We start from the raw sequence: 25,839 nt of genomic DNA on the forward strand, positions 1-25,839 counted from the left end.
AGTTCAGCCCGAGACTCCCACAGACGCGCGTCTCTCCCCCCGGACTCTCCGCGACGCGCACTGCATGTGGATTTACAACGCACATTTCTCAACAGGATTATACACTCATTCACAACTTGTCAGGCAGACTTGATGTGCGCGTTCTTCGTAAGGAATAAACTGGTTTCTTTGCGGTTTGAGGAATGGGATTAACGAGATCGAAGAAAAGTTGGGATTTGTAGGTCTGGAAAAATGGAGAGATAAAGCTCGCCCACAGAGCTCACGAAGGCAGACGCAGCGGTTATTCACAGCGAGAGGAAATGCACAGAGGTGAGTTTCAACAAACATTTATTTATTTATTTGTTCCGTGTCTGGCAACACAGCGCGGTTTGGTCCTACACGGTCGTTGCTGCAACAAATGCAGCTCAACATTCTCAATATAGAGCCGTGCCTAACAAGTTTTTTTCAGGGCTAACCATAAATCGCGTCGCCACCTACAGGTGTGCTTTTGTTTATTAGCTATATAGCGTCTGTCAAAGGAAAATCTGGCTAATCAATTCCCCTATGCGTTATTTGCTTCATATTCATTAAACCATTGGTCATTTGTATGACAGGAAATGTTTTGTCTCTGTTTGCCTGTAAAAAAAAAAAAATATTTGGACGCTAAAAGCTGTATAGTTACACATCAGAAGGCGAGTTGCATTAGATTACTGCAGTGTCTCTTGCAAGTTCGCCGCGTGGAGCGCGTGGCATTTGCAGAAGCGGCGCGAGAGTGCTGAAGTGACAGCTCCCGCGTGCCACAGCTGGAGCGCGAGCTGCTGCCCGGCCGTCATGACCTCCTCTACCGATCAACCGTGGCTGCGAGCTTTTAGGAAATGTGTATGGGGGGAAGTATTGAGATCGATTTTCACCAACTCACAATTTGCTAATTAAGTCAGACCACTGAAGGAATTAAGGGAAAAAAACGCTTTGTATGGCAGTGTTCAATTTATACATTACAAATCAATATAATTATTAATATAACAATATACATCACTATAATTAATTTAGCAGTATAAATCATTAGTAATTCATGAACTCTTCAGAATGGCAAACGTGTTGTTTACTAGACTACCATTTTTGCAATCACAAGGCATATCATTGTCATGTAAAATGTGACCACGTCTGAAAAACATGTTATCATCTCACAATTGTTTTTTATGAATATGCAAAATGATGACCAAATTTTACACTTTAACCTAAATTAATTTGCCCTCAACTGCTCTATAATTGAATTACAACCTAATTGTTTATTCTGCATTGATACTGTAGCCTATACTGTTTTTGCTTGGGCCTATAGCGAGATGCGACTGACAATTCATTTTATTAATTATTTATTTATTTTGAATGTGGCCGTGGAGAAAGTAAAAGTAACAAACTGGAATAGGAATAAAGAAATCAAAAGTCAGTATTTGTTAAGAAATTATATAGAAATACAGTATGGTTATGAGTAGTTATTTCGAGGCATTTATAGTCCTGTGATATGCGGCGGGTAAATCTTTGTCTAAGTCTTTAATTAACTTTGGAATAGGCTACATTCGTTCAAATTACATAGTTAATATGCTCACTGAAAAATCGGTTTGCTCAGAGACAATTAGAATAAAGTTATAATCAAGCGAGAATAAAGTTTTTCCCCCTGTTTTGGTGTTTGTATGGACACATTGCTCAAATATGCTATAGTTCTATCATTTTACCGCTTCGTCCCATGGGGCTCATCCCAGATGTGTGTTCATTTGAAACCAGACAGCACTCAAGATAGTTCATGCAGAAAATCGGCTCCTATGTGAGATGTGGAGCCACTATTGCCATCCTTATTTTGAGGACAAAACTCGATTTAATTCAGCTTTAAAACGTTCATTATGCGGTTTGTTTTTGCGTTTATATTCACGTTGTGTGCTATTTAAAAAGATTCCTTGTTGATCTCATACATCAAGGCAATCGATCCCAAAATCTCTCTGATATCTCTTCATCTTGCGTGTTTTTCAGACAAAAATTGTCGTGTTTGACTTTTTTTTCGCCAAATGTGCATTTTTTTATTTGTAGTTATAGTAGGCTAAATGAATCTACGCTTAAGCGTTTAGAAAGTAGCCTAGTAGGAATTGTCACGGAATTGTCTTTTGGCGCCCTCTAGCACAGTTAGCCAAACGTCAACATTTTTGTTTGTTTTTTCATCCAAACAGGAACGACCTTCAACCGTGATTTATTCACAATACAGCACGACCTCACGTAGGCCTAAAAACGGTTACCACACAATACAAGTATTAAAGGCAAAATGTATATATTAATATTACTAATATAATATACAACTAAAATATTAATATAATGTTACTTTTTAACATACATTTATCCTTCTAAATGCTATCCTTCCGCTAAAAAAAATAGTTCCTGCCAGGTTCCTAGGTGTAACATGCCCCATCTTGTGGAGCTCAAATAAAAACAGAGAATAGGAACTGTTCTCATTCGTTGTGTCATTTATTTTTAACACCAAGTATGATATTTTCTCACACACGTAGCCTACATCTGCTTACCTCTCAGCACGAGAAAACATCTGTATTCCGTCTTTAGTTTTTAACAGACCGATTCGCGGTTCAGCGCGAGTTTGCAAGCGTCGTTACAGTGTAAACTGATGGATATACATTAAGCTACCATACCTGAAACAGAAAACTGTTAAATACAGTAAACTGTGGGCGTCCACTCAGACACTCGTATCTCTTTGACAGCTGGAAGGGCGTGGCATCAAAATTAAAAGTGAACACAACATAACGCCAGTAGGGGTCACTCATAATTCATTACGTAAATAAAAAACAGTTATTTGGTCTGAAATATATAATAGATGGAACTATATTGATTGTTTATGTAGCTATGGATGGCTAAAGCTTGGTACATACTCTGCAAGAACAAATCAATGTGTTCGTTTTCTCGAGGTGGCAAGAACAAGAACAAAGTTTGTTCTGGCCAGGACATTCCATACATCACAAGAAAAGCAGGTGCCTAACATCTCCATTTCTCCGCATTAACCCCGCCCACTTTAAAATTCTGACCAATCACACAATATTTCTCGGACACCCACAAGAAAAAAAGTTCTGCTCTGACGATATGTCGAGAACAAGCTGCGAGAACTCCCAAACCAGGGCTGCGAGAACAAAATTACGTAATTTTCTCGTAACTTTTTTCTCTGTTCTTGCGGAGTATGTAGCGGCCTCAAGGGTGTTGCAGTGATACACAGAACTGTTGGGTGTAGGTTGTAGCTGTGCTTTGTGAATAAACATGGCTAATGACCAATCAGAATCAAGGACTGAAATTAACCGTTTTACAATCACATCCGATGACGATAAAAATGAAAAATGGTTGTGCAGCGTGAATTACTGTTGTTATGATTACTTCATAGACTATTACTTCAAAATATATAGTGTCCATGACATCACCCGTAGGTTTCCTAAGAGCATTTTTAAAGCCTAAAGCCTGCCGTTGCCATGTTGGCAGTGCGTCACCGCATCACTCACAGATAAATGGGCAAAGAGGCGGGAAGTGGGTGAAGCTGAGGTGCCTCAACCCGATCTCATGGTTATTCGTACATATTTTACAAGGTGGATAATTCGTAAGAAATTCAAATAATTTTTGCTAAATCGTAATTATTGGACGAGTTGGTCAATTCATATGATCTCATACAAATGGCCTAACCTCAAACCCCGCCCCTAAACCTACCCGTCACTGCAGTATAGACAAATCGTACAAATTCATATGAGTGAGGTCGTACGAATTGGTTGTGAGATAGTGTTGGGTGCCTGGTTGCTGAAACCAAGCCCGCATAGCTCGACCATTGTGGCAATCCACCTGTCACTTAAGTGGCTACACCCTTAATTAGCAGAATTTTAAGGCTTAATATAATTTAAACGGATGAGTTATAAAAAAAAAACAATTCACCCCCCTCACAGTTAGACAAAAAACACTTTTTGTACCAGGCTGGAAACATTTTTTTCCTTTTTGGAGCCTGTCTCTATAGCGGCCAGTCGATGAATTGCAGTTTAAGTCCCTTCCGTGTTGGCTTCAAGAGAGACCACGGGAGGTTGCCGCTTGGGTTACTTTCATGCCAGTATAAAATAGGTGCCCTCACTGACTTTTGTGGTGACAGAAATGTTTGAAAACGATACATACATATACATAATAATGTGCTTGCTTATATAAAAATGTGCTTTAAAACCCCAATGAGGATCCCCCATTCCCATATTTATTTTCTCATAAATAAGTTTCATCAGTGTTTTCAAACAAGGTTTCAGTAACCACAAAAGTAGTAAAGTTTTGGTTCATTACAAAGGCTGCGCCCTCCGAAGGTCGTATATGTCGTATTTGTTGAGACTAATTTCATAAAAGTAACCATTATACTGTAAAAAAAAAAAATTACTGTAATTACTGTAATTTCTTTCTTACTTTGCAATAGTGTTGTCAGAAATCTAGATTTTTCTATACGTATTGATACTAAAATATCTGAAACGGTTCCAATACTCATTTCCCACAGTATCGATATTCAATACACCGATACCTGCTGTGCTTTCTTGCTCTCTCTTCTCTCTGAGAGCGAGTTGACACCAGTGTTGGGCAGTAACGCATTACTTAGTAACGCGTTACTGTAATTTGATTTGTTTTTTAGTAATGGAGTAATTTAACGCGTTATAATTTCCAAAATAGTCATTTGAGTATAGTTCAAAGTGGGGTGGCCATACGTCCAGATTTTGGCCGGACAGTCCGGATTTTAAGCCCCCTGTCCGGCGCAGCCTCAAGCAGGACACTTATTTGTCCTTCTTTTTGGAGTAGCGCTGAATCGGCCTAAAATAACCCCGCTATAGAATCTTTATTGGGAAGCAACAGCATAGCGTCTAATGTCGTAAGATCCCTCGTCAAACAAATGATTGGCTGAAAGCGGTGTCAAATAAATACATGATAAATCATTGGTTAAAAGCGTAAACAAGCCTCCACGTCCACGTGCTGGCTATGCCATATCATAATGTTAACATGCCGAAACGTCAGACCTCATTTAATCCGGAATGGACAAAAGAGCACACATTTATATCAAAAAGCAGTAGAGACGCTATTCAAGGATTTTTACACTGTGTAGCTGTGAAATGTTATGTTTTCTGGCACTGTGCCAGATTATTTGTTTATTTATGTATTTATTTTATTTCCAGAAGTCCAGAAATGTTATGTTTTCAGGCACTGTGCAAGACAGGTTCCTCTCAGTGGTCAGTTTTTGAAACAGACATCACAATATCTTGTGATGCCTTTTTTGCCTCTTCTGTTACACATAGGTCTACATCAAGACATATCGGAGATCAAATTTGTCTGGCAATGAATAGAGTAGGCTATTGCAGAATCACTGTATCATGATACCATCGATATGATGGACAAAATTGTATTGTAGTTGCGAGTACACCAGAGTCATATGCAATTATTCTTGCCTCACTAAATGCCGCAAAGTGTCCTCCTTTTTGGTGTAAATGGCCACCCTAGTTCCAAGCCCAAGTCACTATACGTTACAGCTGCGTTACATCCTTCCCGACAGAATTCATTGTTTTATCTAGATTCATAGAATCATCTAGATTATAAAAAAAGAGAAATATCTTTTTTCCCAGTAACTCTCAGGTAGTCGCACACACGACGTCATCTTCCTGATTTCTTTCTTCCTGACCAACGAAAACAAACTCAGCATGGAGAGAGAAAAGTATGCGTTCTGTTTCTGGAAATACAATCATTGTTTTGAGTTTATTTCTGTTATAGGCAAGAACATTATTGTAAGGCTAGATGTGATAAAAACACATTTAAATAAATGTCACCTATCAACAACCTACTCATGAGAACACTCTTGTTATCAAAATGGTTATGTTCACAAACCACTATAATTTGAATAGGCAAGCATATGCGTGATTTGGCATAGCAGCCAGTGCGAATAATAAATAGCCTAACCATTTCAACCAGAATTTGAACCAATTTCTTCAAATTCTGAATGGATTATCCAGGAGGAATGTATAGAAAGCATGCATAAACGCACTCCCTTTTATAATTACTAAGCTGTGTCACTCATCTTTATTCATCGCGGTCTGTTTATCAGTTTATGATGAGATTATTCGCGAGAGTGCAGAGTTCAGCTCGCGCACCTGAACAAAACTCCGGTGTTTCAGCGATTACTAATCTTAACGCCTCTCACTGGCCTTTAGCATTTATAAACTCAACACAGTTGTGTGTGATTGGTTATTGTGCGCAACGCTGTAAAACGCGTTAAAAAGTATGATGCGGCATGAGCAGATCTAAATTTAATGCAGCAGGCTAAATAAGTTATTATTTTCTGTTTTTGAAGGGGTGGGGGGGGCTAGTAAGATAACTAGTAATGTAACTACTTTTGAAATAAAGTAAGAACAGTAATGTGATTACTTTTAAAAGGAGTAATCAGTCATTTAATTACATTTCCAGAGTAACTTGCACGACACTGGTTGACACACAACCGCATCCTAACTCACTCATCTCATTCACTCCGAAAAATTATGTCGAACACACAGGGCCTGAATTTCAACATAATTTTACTCACTCCCATAAAGTTCCGCGCTCACACCAAGAGCACACACACATAAAGCCGTCTCACGAGTATCAAATTGAGTTCGTTTTCAAGGATTATTGAACTTAAACTGTCAAATACACACAGAATTAAGTCAAAATGCCCGTCTTGGCGAGTATTCTTGTAAACACAGTCGTCTATGTCTTAAGAGAATATAAACAGTTGAGAAAGAAAATACATGTGTATCTGTATATTAGATCTGTGCATTCGCTCTTAAAGTGACAGTAGTCTAATAAATAGGGCTGGGCAAAACAAATATTTTTCGTTTAATCGTTTTTTAAAATGTGGTCGATTCAAAATAGATTCTCAAAGGCCACGAATCGATTTTTTTCCATATTTATTTCCACAAACATTGAACATAAGATTAACGTACATCTAATTACTAGTCTTCTCCACTAGATGTCACCCTCTTATTTGCCTTGCGCGATGTTACAAAGGAGCGAGAGGCGAGAGTCAATAGACAGCACAAGGTTTATTATTATAAACACATTTCCTCAAATAAAAGTTAGTCCACATAAGTCAGCATGTTAAAGGTATTGTTGTTTGTTATCACGGCAACTACTTGTGTCCAGGTATGAACGCGTTTCTCGTGTATGAAAAGTAACTGCACACACGACGGGCGGCAAAATCGTAAGAAAAGCTTGAAAAGTACTGAAAATTGCTTAATATACAGTTTAATATACAGGTTTGTGGCTCTTAATTTCTTTTTAATTACCCACTTGTAAACTTATGTTCACTGTTCTTTTTTATAAATATAGTATTTGTATTAAATCTATATTCATTGAGTTGAATGGAAATCGAGAATCAGAATCGAAATCGAATCGAATTGGATCATCTGAATCGATACCCAGCCCTAATAACCTGCTCCCTTCGGTTATCAATCAAACGACAAAAGTCAGACAAAATCACTTACTTGACTGAATAGCTTTTGTAGCTTAATTTGAAAGGATTAATCTGTATTTATTTATTTATTTATTTTTGCAATGAAGACTATACAGTGTTATTTTACATTTGATTACTTCATTCCATTTCTGTAGTATTTCTTACCTGAATACTGCTGTTAGACCCAACTGAAAAACAAAGCACAGTATATTTTAATTTGTATATTTATTCTATTGTATTTATTTTTATACATCCTACTTGTAATTTGTTGGGGGGTTTTTTATCCCATTTTATTACTTGACTGTTTAATTGTCTTTTTTATAAATTCAGTTCAAAGTTTGAAATCAAGCTTCCTTAAGCTATTGCAACAAAATTGCCCCATTGTAAAAACACAAATACATTGAGTGAGCCAACATTTAGGTGAGATAATTGTAATGGTAAGTGATCGATGTTTATATGTGAATAAAAGCCTATATTAAAATCTGTTCATCATATAAAGTGATCGTGTCTCTTCAGAAGACTTGGATTAAACCGCTCGATTCATATGGATTACAGTTACAATGTGTTGTGTACTTTTTGAAGCATGAAAATATTGATTGACTAGAATTTCAATGGTTGGTTCACAGTTTTTCCCTGTGGTATCGAAAAATGGTATAGAATATTGATATTTGTCAAGGTATCATATCAAAGTTAGAAATTCTAGTATCATGACAACACTACTTTGCAATGTAGTGGTTACTTTTCTGAAATGAGACTCAATGTCAAGTCTCAATAATGTATGCAGCCAGCAGATGCCACCTCCGGTCGGGGCAGCCTTCGAAAAGCTCGGGAACAGATGTTGCGTGTACCTGGTTACCCTAGCAACAAATTCCTTGTAGCACAGTTTCGGACAAGGCATTGACATAAGTAGGCCTACTGTCATTGCTTTATTACTTATGTTATTACTTATAGAATTACACATCACATATATATATCACAAAAAATAATGCGTTTTGATTAAAATGTCTTGATAATCATCTAACGATGCTGGGGTGCCAAAAGACGATTCTGATTGCACAAGACAAACCTCTCAAACAGACTGCTCCAACTGAACAACAGAAGGTTATGAACCTCTTTCACAGACTTTGATGACACATTTCCACAGTCATTATTAATATTGAACATCTAGCAAAGGTTTTTTTTTTGTTGTTGTTGTTATAATTATATAATTGTAATTTCACTAAAAATTTACATTTATAACTCTGCACTTGTAATTATATCAGCATTAAATTACAAACATTAAAACTAGTTAACACTGCATGCTGTAAGGTTGTTTCTAATAGACTGGAGGTGACTGTAAATTTGACATCTTCCTTCTGATTGCTTCTTCTTTTTTTCTTTTTTATTTTTAGCTATATTCTCCCATTCACCAGCATAGAAATTTACCCAGATATGACGACTTTCGCCCATGAGAACCCTGGAAATGTGAAAAGGGTCCATTTGATTTAATTTGCACACTGGCTGTAAAATATGTAGCAGGATGAAAGCCGAGGCACGCCGTTCTTGACATACTGCCCTTGTGGCTGTCTTCAGACTGTATCTCATCATACTGAATGAATGGCAAATGATTGGTCGGAAAGTGATGGGTTTTCCTGCATTCTCAATACGAATTCAGTGACCAACAACTTTAAACACACACTTGTGACGGCTCATTGCTTTATTTTGCTGTCTAGATAATTAAAACTCACACAATCCAGAAGGAAATAAATTAATATCGCATGATAATTAAATCAACAATGTAGCTGTGCATGATACTTTGTCGGTTAATTATGCATTTTGGACGCAGGGGATATTTGACCATCTGGCCTAATGTCAGAGATGGGCGTCAAGTGCAAGATGCGTTATGACATGACAAGGATCTTAAACGATTGATAAGTCTGCCAGATTTATTCCTGTCCTGATGCGAGGCTTGGAGAGTAATAGAGGAGTGTGTGGTGATCAATGTGCTCATGTCTGTGTGCCCACATCGCCCCTGGCCTTTGCCTCCGCAGACCATACAATGAATCAGTGCTGGCTTTGGACAGTCGTTTTCAGACAGAGAGAGACAAGACTGGATCAGTCAGATAAGATTTATAGATTATGTGCTGCTGTAGTTTTTAAGGTTCTCACCAACATCAGATTTGTCTGAATCCGAGTTCACTGGCCCAACAGCAGAATACTCAGGAGTCGTATGGCCGTTTTGCTATAGGACTACTAGGGATGTCAAAAGTATGTTCTGCGTGTCAATGTGTGAGTGAATGGCGCAGACGCGCGGTTTCATTTACCACAGACACACACTGTCTGAAGCATACATGACACTCGCAGTGTTTCGCAGCCTTTTCACAGTATGAGGACATGAATGCATGCACTTCATCTCCAGAGCCGCTCTGAGAGTCACTTTCATTTCATTTGAGAAATCGTCAATCATAAGTCATACACCCACAGAAACTCAATGGTCTTCACGGCAACCGGTCAAAATAAAAGTTTGGTTTAACTTGAAGAAATTGACAGAAATATATTAGGCTACTGTTGCACAGTAGATTTAGCTACGTCTCAATGTAGTAATAATACCAACACTAATAATAATAATAATAATAATAATAATGATAATAAAAATTATTTTTATTGGTAGCACTTTACAAGAAGGTTGTATTAATTAACATTAGTTAATGCATTAGTTAACATGAACTAACCATGAACAACACCTTTGTTCAGCATTAGTTAATCTTTGTAATGAAAATACAGCTGTTCATGTTAGTTTACAGTGCATTAACTAATGTTAACAAGATTTGAATAATGTATTTTTATAAACAATGTTTACTTTCAAACATCATGTAGCTTTCAAATGTTTATATGAATTATTTGCTTATAATGATCACCATCATAAATAATAAACTCATTGAATTTAAATTAATATTTTTATTGAATAGTAAAAAACTTACTTAGTATTTTTGTCTTGCTTCCAGTCCAAATATCTAAAAATTCTTAGATGCTTTTACTAGATAAGTCAAATGACTAAGATATTGGGGGGGGGGGGGGGGGGGTTTAAACTTATTATTTAAAACAGAAACAATAATTTTTCTTATGCCATTGGCAGATAATTTTGCTTGTATAAGCAAAAACTCACTTCATTTTGATTTTATTTTCCAGAAGACAAGAAAAAATATCCTTACTTATCTAGTAAATGCATCTTTATTTAAGAATTTTTAGATATTTAGATTGGAAACAAGACAAACATACTAAATAAGAAATGCATTTTTTGCAGTGTAAAATAGTTAAAGTTCCAACCGATGTTGCTTTTGTACTGAAATTGGTGCCATAAAAAAAGAAATAAAACAAAACATAAAAATGTAAATGGTATTGGTACCGACTACTGGAATTTTGATATTGTGACATCCCTAAAGCCTACCGATACAGTATTTCCCAGTCTTGTGTACGGGTGTCCTGAGCACAGTGTCAGATGAAGGACATAATTGTAACTAAATGTGAAGTCACATGCCTATTTTTGTCTGCTAACATTTGACATGCTCTTGCTCACTCTTGTTTCCAGCCTGGGTTCTCCTCATTGTAATAGAAGAGGGTTTTGCCCTGGCGCAGAAAATTAAAGGTATCACTCACACATTATCTCATATCTGAATTGTCAACTGTGACAGTCCTATCTGTACACATTTTTCCACTGGGTTTGCAGAGGGTTCCTGTGAAGCTCATTTTGCCTTCAATGACCAGTAAATGTAGAATGTTTAAACTCTTTAAAAATGCACAAGAAATGCTTCCTTTCATTAGACTACTGAACCTTGGGTTCTTTGTAAGCTTAAAATAAATCAAGTTTCATAGTCAAATCAGTATCTAATTGTATGGTCAGTGACCATTCAAGCAACTGTTGATGACAGTGAACTGTTACCATCCGCAAAATACTGACTCATTCTCTTCACACTGCTCCAGTAATTGCTAATCTTAGCTGTATTTTAGTTTCTGTTTCCTGTACCCCCTACTTTCATCCATCTTTTCTCACAGAGACGCAAAATGCGGGTGAATCTCTGTCAAACGCTGAGCAGTGCGGCCAGTGGACCCGGAATATCAATGGAGGGCTGTTTACATCTCCAAACTATCCTAACTCCTATCCACCCAACAAGGAGTGTGTGTACATCCTAGAAGGTAACCTCCCTAAAAGCAAATGAAAGAAGTTTCTCCGGGCTATTCTTCAGCTGTTGGATGTCAGACTGACAGGAGCTGTTAATGACATTGTGATTGATGTCTCCCTCAAGTTAGCAATGTTTACTAATATTAGGAGTGTTATATAGCCTCTAGGAACTTCTCTTCATTATTATGGTATATGCAACACTAATTATATTCTCTTAACAACATATCTGCTAGTGCATCTCAGTATAACTAAACAAGTGTGAATAACAATTATGCACTGGCGTAACAGTATTTCAAGCAGTGCAAGAGCACCCCCTGTAGACCAAGCAAATATATAAAAAAAACAATGTGACACCATGTCATGTATAAAAATCTGCCTGAGATATTATTGTGAGATCGGTGTAATAAGCATATAATTATTGCATTGTTTTTATTTATTTTGTTTAATAGATAAATATGGCTACTATCGGCTGGATTTCAACTTTCAACACTTTTGACCTATGCAACTCACTGCCACTTCAGACCAACAATTAAGATAACTGAGCTAGAGTTTGAACATTTTAACAAACACTTGAATGTGATGTAGAGAGAAAGGTACATGGTTTAGTCTGAGCTTAGTTAAGCTTCCACATTACCTATAATCTCAATTCACCCTCGTGACTTATTTCACTGAACGGATAGTAATAACTCTATGCATATGTATATGCCTTTACATGTATAACAGAAAGAAGCCTTTTTTCCCCTTGATAAATGACTGTAGATTGTGCAGAGTCTGTGGTTTTAGTGCAAGCTGCAGCAAATACAGCTGAACAAACCTAAATCAGCAGTGGCATTGGTTATATGTTTCAGAGACTGATATGATTATGGTTGTTGTGCCTCATGCAGGTGACCTAAATTCAGATTTAGTTGTTTCATTGTACTACATATTTGTGCATTTATTGTACATCACAAATTGGAGATTACTGTGGACAGTTCTGTATTCGTCTTAATAAATCAAAATTAATTCAAATGAAATGTGCCTTGCAATGCAATGGTCTATCAAGTTCAATCTATCAAGGGTTATGAAAGAGAGTTTATCTTCATTTGTAGTAGACTGTCTGTTCATAATGTGGACACTGGATATAATGGCTGTGACATCTGTATTGTTCATTTTGATAAATATTTCTTTGTGTGCGTGCGTGTTAGTGTGTAAGTATCAGAGTCTGTGTTTGACTGGCGTATTATAATAATTGTATAATGTAGTATTATTGTGTTTTTTTACAGGAATAGACAATGGGTTCCTCCTTCACAGGCTACAGTGCCACATGCTTTATAGTTATAAACTAATGTTAGTTCTTTCTTTCTCGATTCCCTCTCTCCCGCAGCTCTCCCTCGGCAGAGAATTCAGCTGGCCTTTGACAAAACGTACTATGTCGAGCCGTCCTTCGAGTGCCGATTCGACCACATTGAGATAAGGGATGGTCCCTTCGGTTTCTCCCCTCTTATTGATCGCTTCTGTGGGCCAAAGAGTCCTGGTGTGGTCACCTCCACGGGCCGCTTCATGTGGATCAAATTCATCAGTGACGAGGAGCTTGAAGGCCTAGGCTTCCGTGTCAAATACACTTTTATAGCAGGTAACCCTAACAGTCGCCGTGATTTTGCCATTTAAGACGTGTTCCTTGATCAAGCATCTTTGTTGATCTTGGAACTAGGGATGTCACAATACCAAAATCACAGTAGTCGGTACCAATACCATCAACATTTTACGGTTCTTCGTACCAATTTCAGTACCTAAGCAAAATCTATTGGAACTATTTTACTATTTTATGTAACCATTTGATACAAATATTGCATTAAATTCAATGAGTTTATTATTTATTATGATATAAGTAAATAATACATATTAAAATTTAAAAGCAACCCTGTATGCTCACCTAATAATTAGTAGTAGTAGTAGTAGTATTAATAGACTATTATTATTTAATTGAGAAGTAGCTAAATCTACTGTACAACAGTAGGACATTTTTGTCAATTTCTTTCTAAGTTAAACCAAACTTTTATTTTGACGGTTTGCCGTGGAGATCTTTGCACGTCTGTGTGTTTATGATTTGATGGTAGTTTTCTCAAATTAAACGGTAAAAGGCTCATTATGCGTTCTAAAAAGACAGCGAGTGTGTGTGTGTGTGGCAAATGAAACAGCACGTCTGCGTCATTCACACAGAGACACGCAGAACATGAAGGATTAATTTTTAAATATTCCTTTGCGGTTTAATATTCACAGACAATAGTATATATCGGCTACAGTTTGGAGACCTGCGCTTAGATAAACAACACGGAAGCGACTGAAAGCAGCTGCTTATTAGTGGGTACCAAATATACTCGGGAGTCGGTACTACCGATTCTACAGAAATGCTGGGATCATCGCATTTTCAAAATTTCAGTACCGACTTGGTAGCATAGTACCGGTACTTGTGACATCCCTACTTGGAACAATATTCCTGTCCAAAAACATAGTCCTAACCCTATCCCTACCCTCTTAACCTAACCCTATAATTCACCCCTAAAATCAGAGGGTAAATTATAAAATAGGAATGGTATAGAAGCCCCTAAACCTTGTTGTAAGCCTAAACTTGACATTAACTGTAAACCAATCCCTCAAATCCGAATGGATGTTTGGAATGTTGTTCCAGGAACATGTTCTACTTGGTGAAATCACATTCACCAACCCAGACAGTGAAAGCAGGAAGTCTTGAATGTTTGAGCTTGATAACCGAATTCTTAAATGCATTCTGAATTTAAATAGATAGCCTTGGTGTTTTGGACCTTGTAAAGCGTCTCTTCTTAGGCCTGTTTCACACTGCAGCATTGTTTATCTATCTGTCTGTCGGGTTTGATATATGTTCTACACGCAGTGATAAACACACAAACATGACTTTGTATTCAGTAAATGCTGCACTTTGTGATTTAGATTCCATTCCATGCGGATTAATTACCTTCAGAAATAAATGTGATCATTAAGTATTTTTTTTATTTATGGCCACTATTATACACAGTAAAAAGAAATCTACAAATGTTGCTTTAATGAGCTATTTCTACCTGATCTAACCCTTAGTATGTTGTTGGTGTAATTTAATGTTTAGGTTGATTCATTGAATTTATTTTTTTTTTTGCTTGAATAAAATCTATTAATTTAGAGATTATATTACATGAAGTACATTTTTTAGGTTAATATGTTTACAGTGTAGGAAATATTAATGGAAGCTTGCTGTTGTCGTAATGCTGTCCTTACAAATACAAATACTTCTTCTTGATTCACTGGATTTTTAGACATTAAAATGCTGGGCAAGATCCTGTTCAGATGCAGTAGCTTTAAGAGTTTCAGATGTTCTGTGTTTAAGGTCAAATAAGACAAACACTTAATGCTGCCTATTAGATCAAACGGCAGATCTTTGCACCTCAGCACCCTCGGCTCTCTTAAACTGGATTTTATTGCACGTTTGGAGCATGGGATTTCCAGTGTGTGCTATCTGAGTAATGCGATATCTGTCTTATCATTTCAGACCCAGATTTTCATTTGCACGTTGGTGGATTGCTAAATCCAATTCCAGGTAAGCCCCTCAATATTTTCACCCCCCACTTCAATTCCATCTGAAGTGCTTTCTATTCTCTGCGGCAGACTGCAGGCTATCTGCTACTGACATCCTCCACTACTCCTTCTCTCTGTTGGTCTTATGCTGCCTATCTTGTGTCTCTTGTCAGACTTTCCATTTCTGTTTTTTCCACACAAAATTTTTTTGCCTCCAATCTGCAGTCAATGCTTCTTCTTACTTTCTTTTTACTGGTACCACTTTAGGTTTTCTGTTTTCCTAATTTCTCTCTCCACTGTATTTTTTTCTTCCGGCAGATTGCCAGTTTGAGATCAGTGGTTCAGACGGAGTCATCCGCTCCAGTCAGGTGGAAGAAGAGGATAAGATCAAAAATGGAGATGCGTTGGACTGCATCTGGACCATCCGTGCCCTTCCTCAGTCCAAGGTGACCCTTTTGGCTCCTCCTTTACTTGCACAGTTCATCAAATCAGATGACCCTGCTCTTCTGCCACAGGCAGATATATGAGCACCTATATCAGGCCCCCTGACCCTTTTTCTGCTGAGAAAACTTTTCAAGGAGGGCTCAAATTAGCAATGCAGCAGCAGCAAGTATTAGGCCAATGATGCAGAAATGGAGGTAGAGCCGAATCAGCAAGTACTAGGAATAAGACTGAGGGAAGAAAACGGCATTAAGATGGCCCAGGGATTACACGCTTACCTGCACTATGCAGACCGGAACACTTAGCAGGCTAAAAAAAAATCCCTGAAGAACTTGGCAGAAGAGTGAATGATTACAAAGCATAAAGATAAGTCATTAGAGTTGTGAGGAGCAACTTTTTTAAGAATCTTTTTATGCCTGTGTCTTTAAGAAATCATAGCCAGGAGCTTTTTTGTTGTTGTTGTTATTCTTGGTAAGCAGTCCCCATAGATCAGGTCAGTTCACTCTATGTCAGACTAAAATACAGCAGTATTTTCCATTCTGCTCGAAATTCCTTTTTTGCAAATTGCTGAATTCATGTCCTATTCGAGTCAGCATTTTGCAGAATCTAGCTGATGCATTTAAAGGTTGCTTCTTCCCTGCAGATATACCTCCGCTTCCTCGAGTACCAGATGGAGCACTCAAATGAGTGCAAGAAGAACTTTGTGGCCGTGTATGATGGCAGCAGCGCCATTGAGAACCTGAAAGCCAAGTTCTGCAGCACGGTGGCCAATGACGTGATGCTGGATACTGGTGTGGGCGTCGTGCGCATGTGGGCCGATGAGAGCAGCAGACTCAGCCGTTTCCGCATGCTCTTCACCTCATTTGTGGATCGTGAGTACAGACGTTCTTAATGTTAAAATTACAACAGGATGAACGTGCAATATCTAATTCAGAATGACATAGACAAAGTGAATATCTAACAATGTACAAATCATTCAAATGTAGTGAAGACTATTAATGGCCACTTGTACCGTCTTGAGATCTTCTTTTTTAGCTCTTTTTTGCAAGTTAGTATGGATGGATTTGACCTTTGGAGAAGTCTGTGCCACATCAGCTAGCAAAAAAAAAAAAAGAGTTAAAGCCAGCAGGCTGGGTAGAAACATCATTTATATTTCATTTTGTAATGTGCTTTAGGCAGAGTCTGCCTTTCCAGGATTGAATTCTTCTGCTAACCGCAGTATGAAAACAGCACGAAAACAAAGAGAGCAGGACCGTTCCCCAGATTATAATGTGCCAAATTTCATTAAGATATACATGCCATTAACATTAAAACGTAATATACTGCGAGAAAATGCTGCTGTACATCTCTATTTAACTGTTACACGCACTGGGATGAAATATTGTTAACCGTCAACACTCATAGTCTTCAAAGTCTATATCCAGGGACATTCCACTTTTTAATCCAATATAAATGTATCTTGCAGAAATGGAAATCAGCTCTTTTCAAGCATGTAAATTCATCACAAACGTTGCTCGAAATGTCAGAATAAAGATGTTGAGTAATAGACTGAAATACGCTATGATCCATGGAACTGACTCTAACCTGTTTTGTCATTTAAAAGTGGTCCATTAAAAAGTGTGAAGTTAATTAAAGTAATATCTGTAGAAAGCAGTAATATCAAAAAAGCCAATTACTCACCCAACCTTTGCATAGGAAATCAAATAACAGAGCTTTAGTGTTGCACATTTCTCATGCTAATGGGTCAGTCATGATGGAAAATTGGAAGTTATCTGCTGCTGCTGAAAAGAAAGAAAACAATAAATGAAGCTTTACTTCGTGAATTAGATGGTGGGAAGGGACGATATATCACATTTCCCCCCTTTGCTTTTCAGGACAGTGGGTGTTTAAAGGTTGTATGCAAATTGCAGAAAATTACCATGGAGCAAACAGATATTTTTGCTCTAGTCTGTAATACTTTTAATAAATGCCAGAATAATCAGTGGAATTAATTGCCAAAGTCAATGTCAACTCCATCTGAATATTAATCTTGCTCACAGTGCAAAAGTAGTGGCAGTAGCAAATGCAAATGATTTTCATCACAGTGTTTGTAGAACTGTTAAAAGCCTTCCAGCGCTGTGAATCGATTTGACAAAGCCAAGTTGTGTTTGGATTAGTTGGTTAATTTAATGCCTTCACTACCATCTTGGCAATGAGCAAAACTTTCACTTTCTATTCCACTGTGCTTTTCAAAATATCATACAAGCTCTCTGCACTACATTAGATTTGTCCTTTTACTTTCAGATTACACAACAATTAGAGACGTGACGTTTCTCAGTAATACACTACTCATCTTGAGGTACATTATGAGATGTTGCAACTGTAATTCCTCACCAACAGCATTAACAAGTGTATGTCCATCTACAAACCAATGTGTATGCTCCATCCTTTATCTTTACTCAAAGTAGTAAGAACGATAGACAATCTGCATTAATAGACACAGTTTTAGGTAATTGTGGGCCCACAGCTGATTTGCAAAACTATTTCAATAAGACAGTAATAACGTGAGTTAGCCAGAAACTTAAACAATATAAAACACAAAACAACGTATTTTGAACACCCGGTAGAAAATATATACATCAATAATTAATCATACTGGTGGTCCAAGCTGGTCCAAATAAACTTGGTACTGACTAGGGTTGGGTATCGTTTGGGGGTTTTTTCGATACCGGTGCCAAACCGATACTTTTAAAACGGTACCGGTGCCTAAACGGTGCCTGAACCGATACTTTAAAAAAAAAGAGCCACAAAACGAGGTCGATGTCATTAAAGATTTTTTTTTTATTATTTAAATTGAACAATTTATTAAAAGTTTAAAGTATACTTAAATATATAAATATAAATAAATACAAAACACAATTTACTTAAGGCCTAATTTAACACTAAATAACAGTTACAGTACTAATAACAGCAAAGTAGTCGGTATTCTTGGTATGCTACAAACCAGCTTCAAATTTATTTTGAAATATGACCCTATTCTCTGGCTAAATATTTTAGAACGCATCGCCTTATTGTTTCTACGGCGACGCGTCATGCTTCTCACATGACACACAGCAGCCACAATAGTGACAGCTCAGTTGTATCGTGATGGGCGGCACCATGTTTGTTTGCGCCTCGGATCTGTCGGATTTATAACACATATATTCATCCTCGTCTCACGAAATACATGAAAGTAAGTGACCGCTGAACTGGGAGAAGAATAGAGTGAACTAAATAGTTACTATATAATGTGTATCTGATATGAATAAAACACGTAGTCAAATTATAACTGTCTGAAAAGGATTTTTATTGCCGCTTCCATAGACATCAGTGTGTATTTTTTGCTAGTACTTATGAGCATTTCAATCTCTAAAACCTAAAATAAACATTATGTGGTTAAAAACACTGAATAATTGTGATATGTGACGAGCGCTGAGCGCGTCTGTCTCTGGCTCGGCGCCAGCCAAAGCGCAAAAGCACGTTTGAATTTAAGTGGCACCAAAATCTACGTTCTGATTCGGTCCGGTACATACCGGTTATATAGGTACCGGTGCCATATAGGTACCGGGTTTCGGTACCCAACCCTAGTACTGACCCATATTTCAAGAGCAAGCATTTTGCGAATCCCGCGTTGAACTCCAAGATTTGAGAAGCAGTCGCCAGTAAAATTATGTTTTAGGGCGAGTCAAGTTTTTCACAGGTGGACAACGTACAACATAGGCGGGCATAACGCAAATGTCTTTTCTAGTGACGTTTGAAAGTCACGCATTAGGATTCGAAATACAAACGACTCGCACTTGTATAGATGGTTCAGAGTCATTTTTTTCTTATGGGAGACAATAACTTTAACTTTAAACAGCTCTATTACACACTGCATGAAAGGGAATATTCAAAAAAACAAATACTCAAGAAACATTTATTATTATCAATGTTGAAAACAGTTATGCTGCTTAATATGTGTAATGTTTTGTGGAAACGGTGATAGATTTTTACATCTTGTAAGGTACATTTTGGTACTGATTTTGGTAGTCGTCAGTGGCCATTGGTGGAAGGCAAGAAATGTCTAGCAATTTTGGAAATGAGCACAGTATAGTGGGAGCACGGAACTGTTGCCAGGAAATGAAAGTTACAACCTCTTCAATCCTGTGTCAGAAGGCACATAAACTGGACGAGATTTTACCCTTTCCACTCAGGCTCTAGCATTGCAGTTGCATGGAGGACACTAATGTAGTGGTTGGGTTTTTTGGCGTAAAATGGAGACCGAGGGATGAGCTAGATGCAGCTAGAATAGGGAGACACGATGAGGAGATGAGTGTCAGGGTTTGAAGCCTGAAGGATTCATCCCCAGAGATCAGCACTCACCTTCAATTAAAAGCTTATCTCCCCCTTCTCTTTCCATTCTTCGTTACCCTCTGCTCTGACTAGCATGCTAAGCGTTGATTCAGTCAAGAGCTTCGTGGCAATTTGGCCAGATGGGCTTTGTGATGGCTGTTAGATTTGATTTATAGTGTTGTGCTCAACACCCGCTACACAGCCTCAGGCATGAGGCACACATTTCTGCAGATGCCTGTTAACACCCTGCTATGAGAATAAAGAGCTGCTTTTTTAATCTTCTTTATCTGTTCTGTTTTTCAGCTCCCTGCTCTAGCAGCACCTTTTTCTGCCACAGCAACATGTGCATCAACAACTCACTGGTGTGCAATGGCGTTCAGAACTGCGTCTACCCCTGGGATGAGAACCACTGCAAGGGTGAGTTACTGCATAAACACCAGATCCTGTTTCCTCAGTCACCTACGACCTGGAACGGATTCTCCATTTGTGGTTCTTCTCTAAGCAAAACCATTGTGTTTTATAACAATATTTAGTGTTGCTTTTTATTATTAAATTATAATTTGTTGCAACTTAAAAAAAAAATGTATATATATATACGGTTCAAAAGTTTAGGATCAGTAATATTTTAATATTTTTGAAACTAGTTTTTTATGTTCACCAAGGCTGTATTTATTTGATCAAAAATACAGTAAAACAGAAATATTGTGAAATGTTATTACAGTTGAAAATGACCATTTTCTATTTTCATATGTTGTTGTTGTTGATACTTTATTGATCCTTTACAGGAAATGATATTGTCATGGCAGCTTCAACGCACAAAAGAACACAGCACCACTCTCAAGTCTTTTACAATCTACAGTACAAAAGATTACAAATAAATATTACCTAAAAATGTACATGAATACGATAAAAATGAGCACTAATATACACATAAATACCCTGTATATGCAATTCCAATAATGAATCCTGTCATATTCATTGCACATTGAACAATCTGATAGCAGTCAATAGGAAGGACTTCCTGCTACGCTCAGACTTGCATTTTGGTGCAATCAGTCTATGACTGAAGGTGCTGTTGTTAAGCATCCCAAGAGTGTGTAGTGGATGCGAGGAGTTGGCCATTATCAATCTCCACTTAGAGATTATTCTTCGCTCCGCCACCAATTGGACCGTAGAGTCTGTTTAGAGTCCGTAGATATACTTTAAAATATCATTTATTCCTGTGAGGGGCAAAGCTGGATTCTCAGCATCATTACTCCAGTCTTCAGTGTCAAATTATCCTTCAGAAATTATTTTATCATGAAGATGTTTTGCTCAAGAAACATTGTCAATGTTGAAAACAGTTGTGCTGCTTAATATTTTCGTGGAAACTGTAATGCACTTTTTACGATTCTTTGATGAATAGAAAGTTCAAAAGAACTTTTAACATTTAGTGTCACTCTTGATAAATACATCCTTGCTGTAAAATTATTTTTAAATCTTACTGACACTAAACTTTTGAACTGTAGTGTGTCTTTAACTGCACATTCTCACATAAACTTCCAATCAGTTCCAATATGTTCATTCAGAAACCGCACTGACAGATTTAGTAATTGAGTCTTTTTTGACCGATCATGTGTTCGCAAATTGGACTGGTTTGTTGTTGTCAGTCCTGCTGCTGGCCGCCTTGGTGCCCTAAGCGTAATTACTGTATGTTGCCCGCGGTGGCGACCTTGTAGAGCTGAGCGGGGGTGGGTCTTCTTGTAGTGCCCCCTCAGCACTTGGTGCCCTACACGCAGCGCGTGATGCGTGTGGTGGGAGCAGCAGCACTGGTTGTTGTGTACAACTATCAAAAATACAAAGCATATTATATACAGCATATATATTATTTTGTGGCATTTTAATTGTCCGCACATTCACTTTGGGCAGCACACTTGGGCAAAATGTAATTTCTTCATTTAGAAAAATAATTCTGAATGAGTCAACCTCTGCTGCTTGTAAATGTGCTATGTAAATAGATTTTGACTACTCTTTTAAGTCTATATATGGTTTAAAGTTTGTTTGACTAAATACTCTTTGTATCTCCACCTCAGAGAGTAAGTCCAAGGGACTCTTTCACCAAATCACCAAGACGCATGGCACGGTCATCGGCATCTCCGCTGGTGTGGTTCTGGTCTTGCTCATCATCTCCATCCTGGTGCAGATGAAGCAACCCCGTAAGAAGGTAGTGGCCCGTCGGCCGGCGGTCTTCAACAAAGGCGGCTTCCAAGAAGTCTTTGATCCCCCCAACTATGAGCTGTTTTCCCTCCGCGACAAGGAGCTGTCGTCAGACCTGGCCGAGCTGTCGGATGAGCTGGACGGCTACCATAAGCTGCGGCGGTCCTCCACCATGTCTCGATGCATCCACGAGCACCACTGTGGTACCCAGGCCTCCACGGGCGGCAGCATGAAGCAGAGCCGCACCACGCTCAGCTCAATGGAGCTCTCTTACCACAACGATTTCTCCAAGCCACCTCCCATGAAGACCTTCAATAGCACCAACACCGGCACCTACAAGAAGAGCTGCTATGGCTACAAACAGACTCACGACTGCGCTGAGCAGGTGATCGAGGACCGCGTGATGGAGGAGATCCCCTGTGAAATCTACGTGAGGGGTGGGAGCGTAGGAGGCACTGCTGGCAGCATCGGAAGTGGCTGCGGGAGCATTACCATCCGCAACCATGGCAACGCTCGTAGCAACACCACCACCACTACCGTGGTGGACCCGGGACAGCGCTCCATATCTATGGACTTCTGAGATGGAGAGGGTGAACGAGACCGCCACCGACTTTGTCCTGCATTGCTGTTTTTGATGCACAGGCTCCAGTGCCATATAGACAAGCACGGAGTAAACAGACTGTACACGGACAGACAGATAAGAAGACATGTGGCTGGCTATTTTAATCTCTGTACATTTAAAACGAAAGATAAACAGTATGTAGGTTTTGTGTTGTCGCTTGGCATTAACTCACATTTTGCATCATTTGATTCTGTGGATAGCTCAAATTATGAACTCAAATGAAGATGACTGTCATTATTATGTAGTCATCTAGTGGTCAAAACCATCCCCTACTGTTAAAAGCCGTTCACACCAAGGACTATAACGATAACGTTTTAATAAGCATCCTAATTCTACAAGAGTAGTGAAGTCAACACCACAGCTTTAACGATAATGACACAGAGGAACAATTTTTTGCTGATGAACAATAAAACATTGACTGCCAATCAGAATACACTAAAGAGCTCAGGCGTCTAAAGCAGCAGATGACAACTGCAACACGCGCTTATAATAAACACAACATTATTGTCCATTGGTGTGGATGCTATTGTTATTGTTATAAGTATTGTTCACACCGTGCCTAAACCAGACAGGATAGGACAGGTTTTCTTCCACTGACAACAAAAATGGCATGTGACTTGGTAATCACAGCTAATCATAACATGTTTGATGTTTAATATGCAGTTGTGCGGACCAATGGCACTGCCCTATGGGCGGGGCTACGCAACAAAGCAAGTTACAAAATGTCTTGTCCAGTGGTGTAGTTTGCCATTTATACTGTGGTTAGTGGAAACCTGGAACCTGGTCACATTTACCTGCGAGCTCCAAAAGTGTGATAAGATTTGCACAAGCCGTTCCTATCATGAAACTGATGATAAAATGTGTGACCCAGTTGAATTCTATTGCGAATTTACCACTTTAACACACTATAGAGAAAGTCAAATATGATCTAAAACAGCCACATAAACTAAAAAGACTGATGAAATGAGGAGAAAACATCATCTTGCACCAACACACATTAGAAAGCTTGGTCTCATTTGTTAACATTAGTTCATGTATTAACTAACAATGAGCAATACTTTTGTTTCCGTATTTATTCATCTTTATTAATGTTAGCTGTTCATGTTAGTTCTCAGTGCATTAACTAATGTTATCTATTTGTTAACATTAGTTAATGCACTGTGAACTAACATGAACAAACAACATTTGATTTGAATAATGTAAAAGTAAATGTTGAAATTCACATCAACTAAGATTAATAAATGCTGTAGAAGTATTGTTCATTCTGAATACATGTTAACTAAAGTTGTTAACAAATGTTAACTAATGAAACCTTGGTGTAAAGTGTAACCGAAAGCTTTTTAAACGACTCATGACCACCTTTCAGTCTTATTGTAGGCCTATTTATTTTGGTAAATTTTGACTAACTTTGAATTTGTTGAAATGTTGAATTCATACAAAAAATCTGTCAAGGGAATAGAACTAGGTACATGTTCATAAGGGCAAGTACAAGTTAGAAAAGCCATGTATAAATGGAATTAGAACATTCTGTCAAACTGATAAGGTTCCAGGTGCTTAAATAATATAAAATACATCATATAACCTATTCTAGGGAGCATGCCCTGAGACCCCCACCCCACACACACACACACACACACACACCAAAACTACACCTGTGGTCTTGTCTCTTTGCATGGTCATAGCTGCTCAGCACAACAACCGAAGTTTATATGGGAGACAAAGGATTCAGTGTTTGCTTTCGGCACGGTGTTAAGAGAAACATGCTTTTAACCGAGAACGGCTACTATTACTATTAGCACAGCATACACAAACACTGATCTTATTTATACATTTTGCCATTGTTTTTTTTAAGAGTTGCTTTTTAGCTTTTGTTTCAAGCTAATTTCCTGTGTGCACTTATCATTGCGTCTCAGTGGCCATTAAAGACCACAGCACATACGTTATATGTTCTTTAACCCATACCATTTTTGGAGGTTCAACCTATCCATTACAAGCTTCAGATAAAGTGTGGAAATTGTAAATGATGCTTACACCTTTTGTATAGAAATTATTCTTTTTGTTGTTAAATAAGTAAAAATAAGCAGGAATATATTTTCTAACCAATATATGTTGTATATCAAATTATACTGCGCTTCCATGATTTTAGTCATAACATGAATAATTGTGAAGATGTTGATGTGAGAGATGTGCAATTACATTTTAATAAAAATTACACCACCTAACGTTTCTTTGATTTTTGTATGACGTGTGCAACAATAACTTTGCATCTTGTAAACCACTAAAAGTCATCCAGCATGCGTATTTAATCTTATTTCCCTTAGAGTCTAAATTACTTTCCTTCAGTCACTCAGTCCAAGATCACCGGTAATAATATTGTATTATTGTCATTATTGGATGTGTCTACATACTAAGAAAATGCCTTTCATCTTCACTGTCATTTCATTTTGCTTTAGTGCTCTCTCAGTGTCCATCTCCCTGATCTGTCATGTTGAATTAGACTGCAGGAGCACTCACGGCCTCATATGTCTTGAAAAGGACAGACGCGGTGCAGGTCACAGCCTCCATGAGACCCAGAGGCCACGGCCAGCCAAAGGTTGAAGTCAGTATGAATTTTGAAAATGAAAAGTGTCCCAATTTGTTTTCAGGTTCCTGATTTAATTGTGAATTTTTCATAGTATCGTGGATAGCTCAACACATGTGTTTGTCTCTGTAATTATAGGTTCGCAGCTGAACTTCTGCACACAAAGCATGGCTTGGAATATAGAATATAATATGGCTTGGAATATAGTGCACAATGACCATTTCATGATACTTGATGGTGCTTGGCTAGGAACAACTTGAAAGTGAGCCTGTTTTTTTTAGTATTTATTTATTTCATTTTTGGGTGAACTATTCCTTCAATCACTGATTTTCTACTATTTTCTAGTACTCATAATCCTGAAGACCGATATACCAATCAGAGACGTTGCTTTTACCATGGAAAGAGAACTCATGGCAGACGTT

At 38.0% G+C, this 25,839-nt stretch overlaps 1 protein-coding gene across 1 annotated transcript; it reads left to right on the forward strand.

Moving 5' to 3' along the window:
* neto2a (neuropilin (NRP) and tolloid (TLL)-like 2a) lies at positions 1 to 25,056 on the forward strand. The gene is made up of 9 exons (XM_079846044.1): positions 1 to 309; positions 11,073 to 11,129; positions 11,537 to 11,677; positions 13,027 to 13,275; positions 15,202 to 15,249; positions 15,546 to 15,673; positions 16,312 to 16,540; positions 20,322 to 20,435; positions 22,091 to 25,056. Exons 1-9 carry the CDS (start codon positions 300 to 302, stop codon positions 22,792 to 22,794), a joined length of 1,680 nt encoding a protein of 559 aa, XP_079702170.1. The 5' UTR covers positions 1 to 299; the 3' UTR covers positions 22,795 to 25,056.
* Positions 25,057 to 25,839: the final 783 nt, after the last annotated feature.

Source organism: Gobio gobio, assembly GCF_949357685.1.
Source record: "Gobio gobio genome assembly, chromosome: 2".
Classification (NCBI taxonomy): Eukaryota; Metazoa; Chordata; class Actinopteri; order Cypriniformes; family Gobionidae; genus Gobio; species Gobio gobio.

What these genes read in the sequence shown, in the direction of transcription:
- neto2a (XM_079846044.1), top strand. An exon ending in ATTGCTAAATCCAATTCCAG is followed by an intron (nt 15,250 to 15,545) that starts GTAAGCCCCTCA and finishes TTCTTCCGGCAG; the next exon opens with ATTGCCAGTTTGAGATCAGT. An exon ending in GTGCCCTTCCTCAGTCCAAG is followed by an intron (nt 15,674 to 16,311) that starts GTGACCCTTTTG and finishes TCTTCCCTGCAG; the next exon opens with ATATACCTCCGCTTCCTCGA.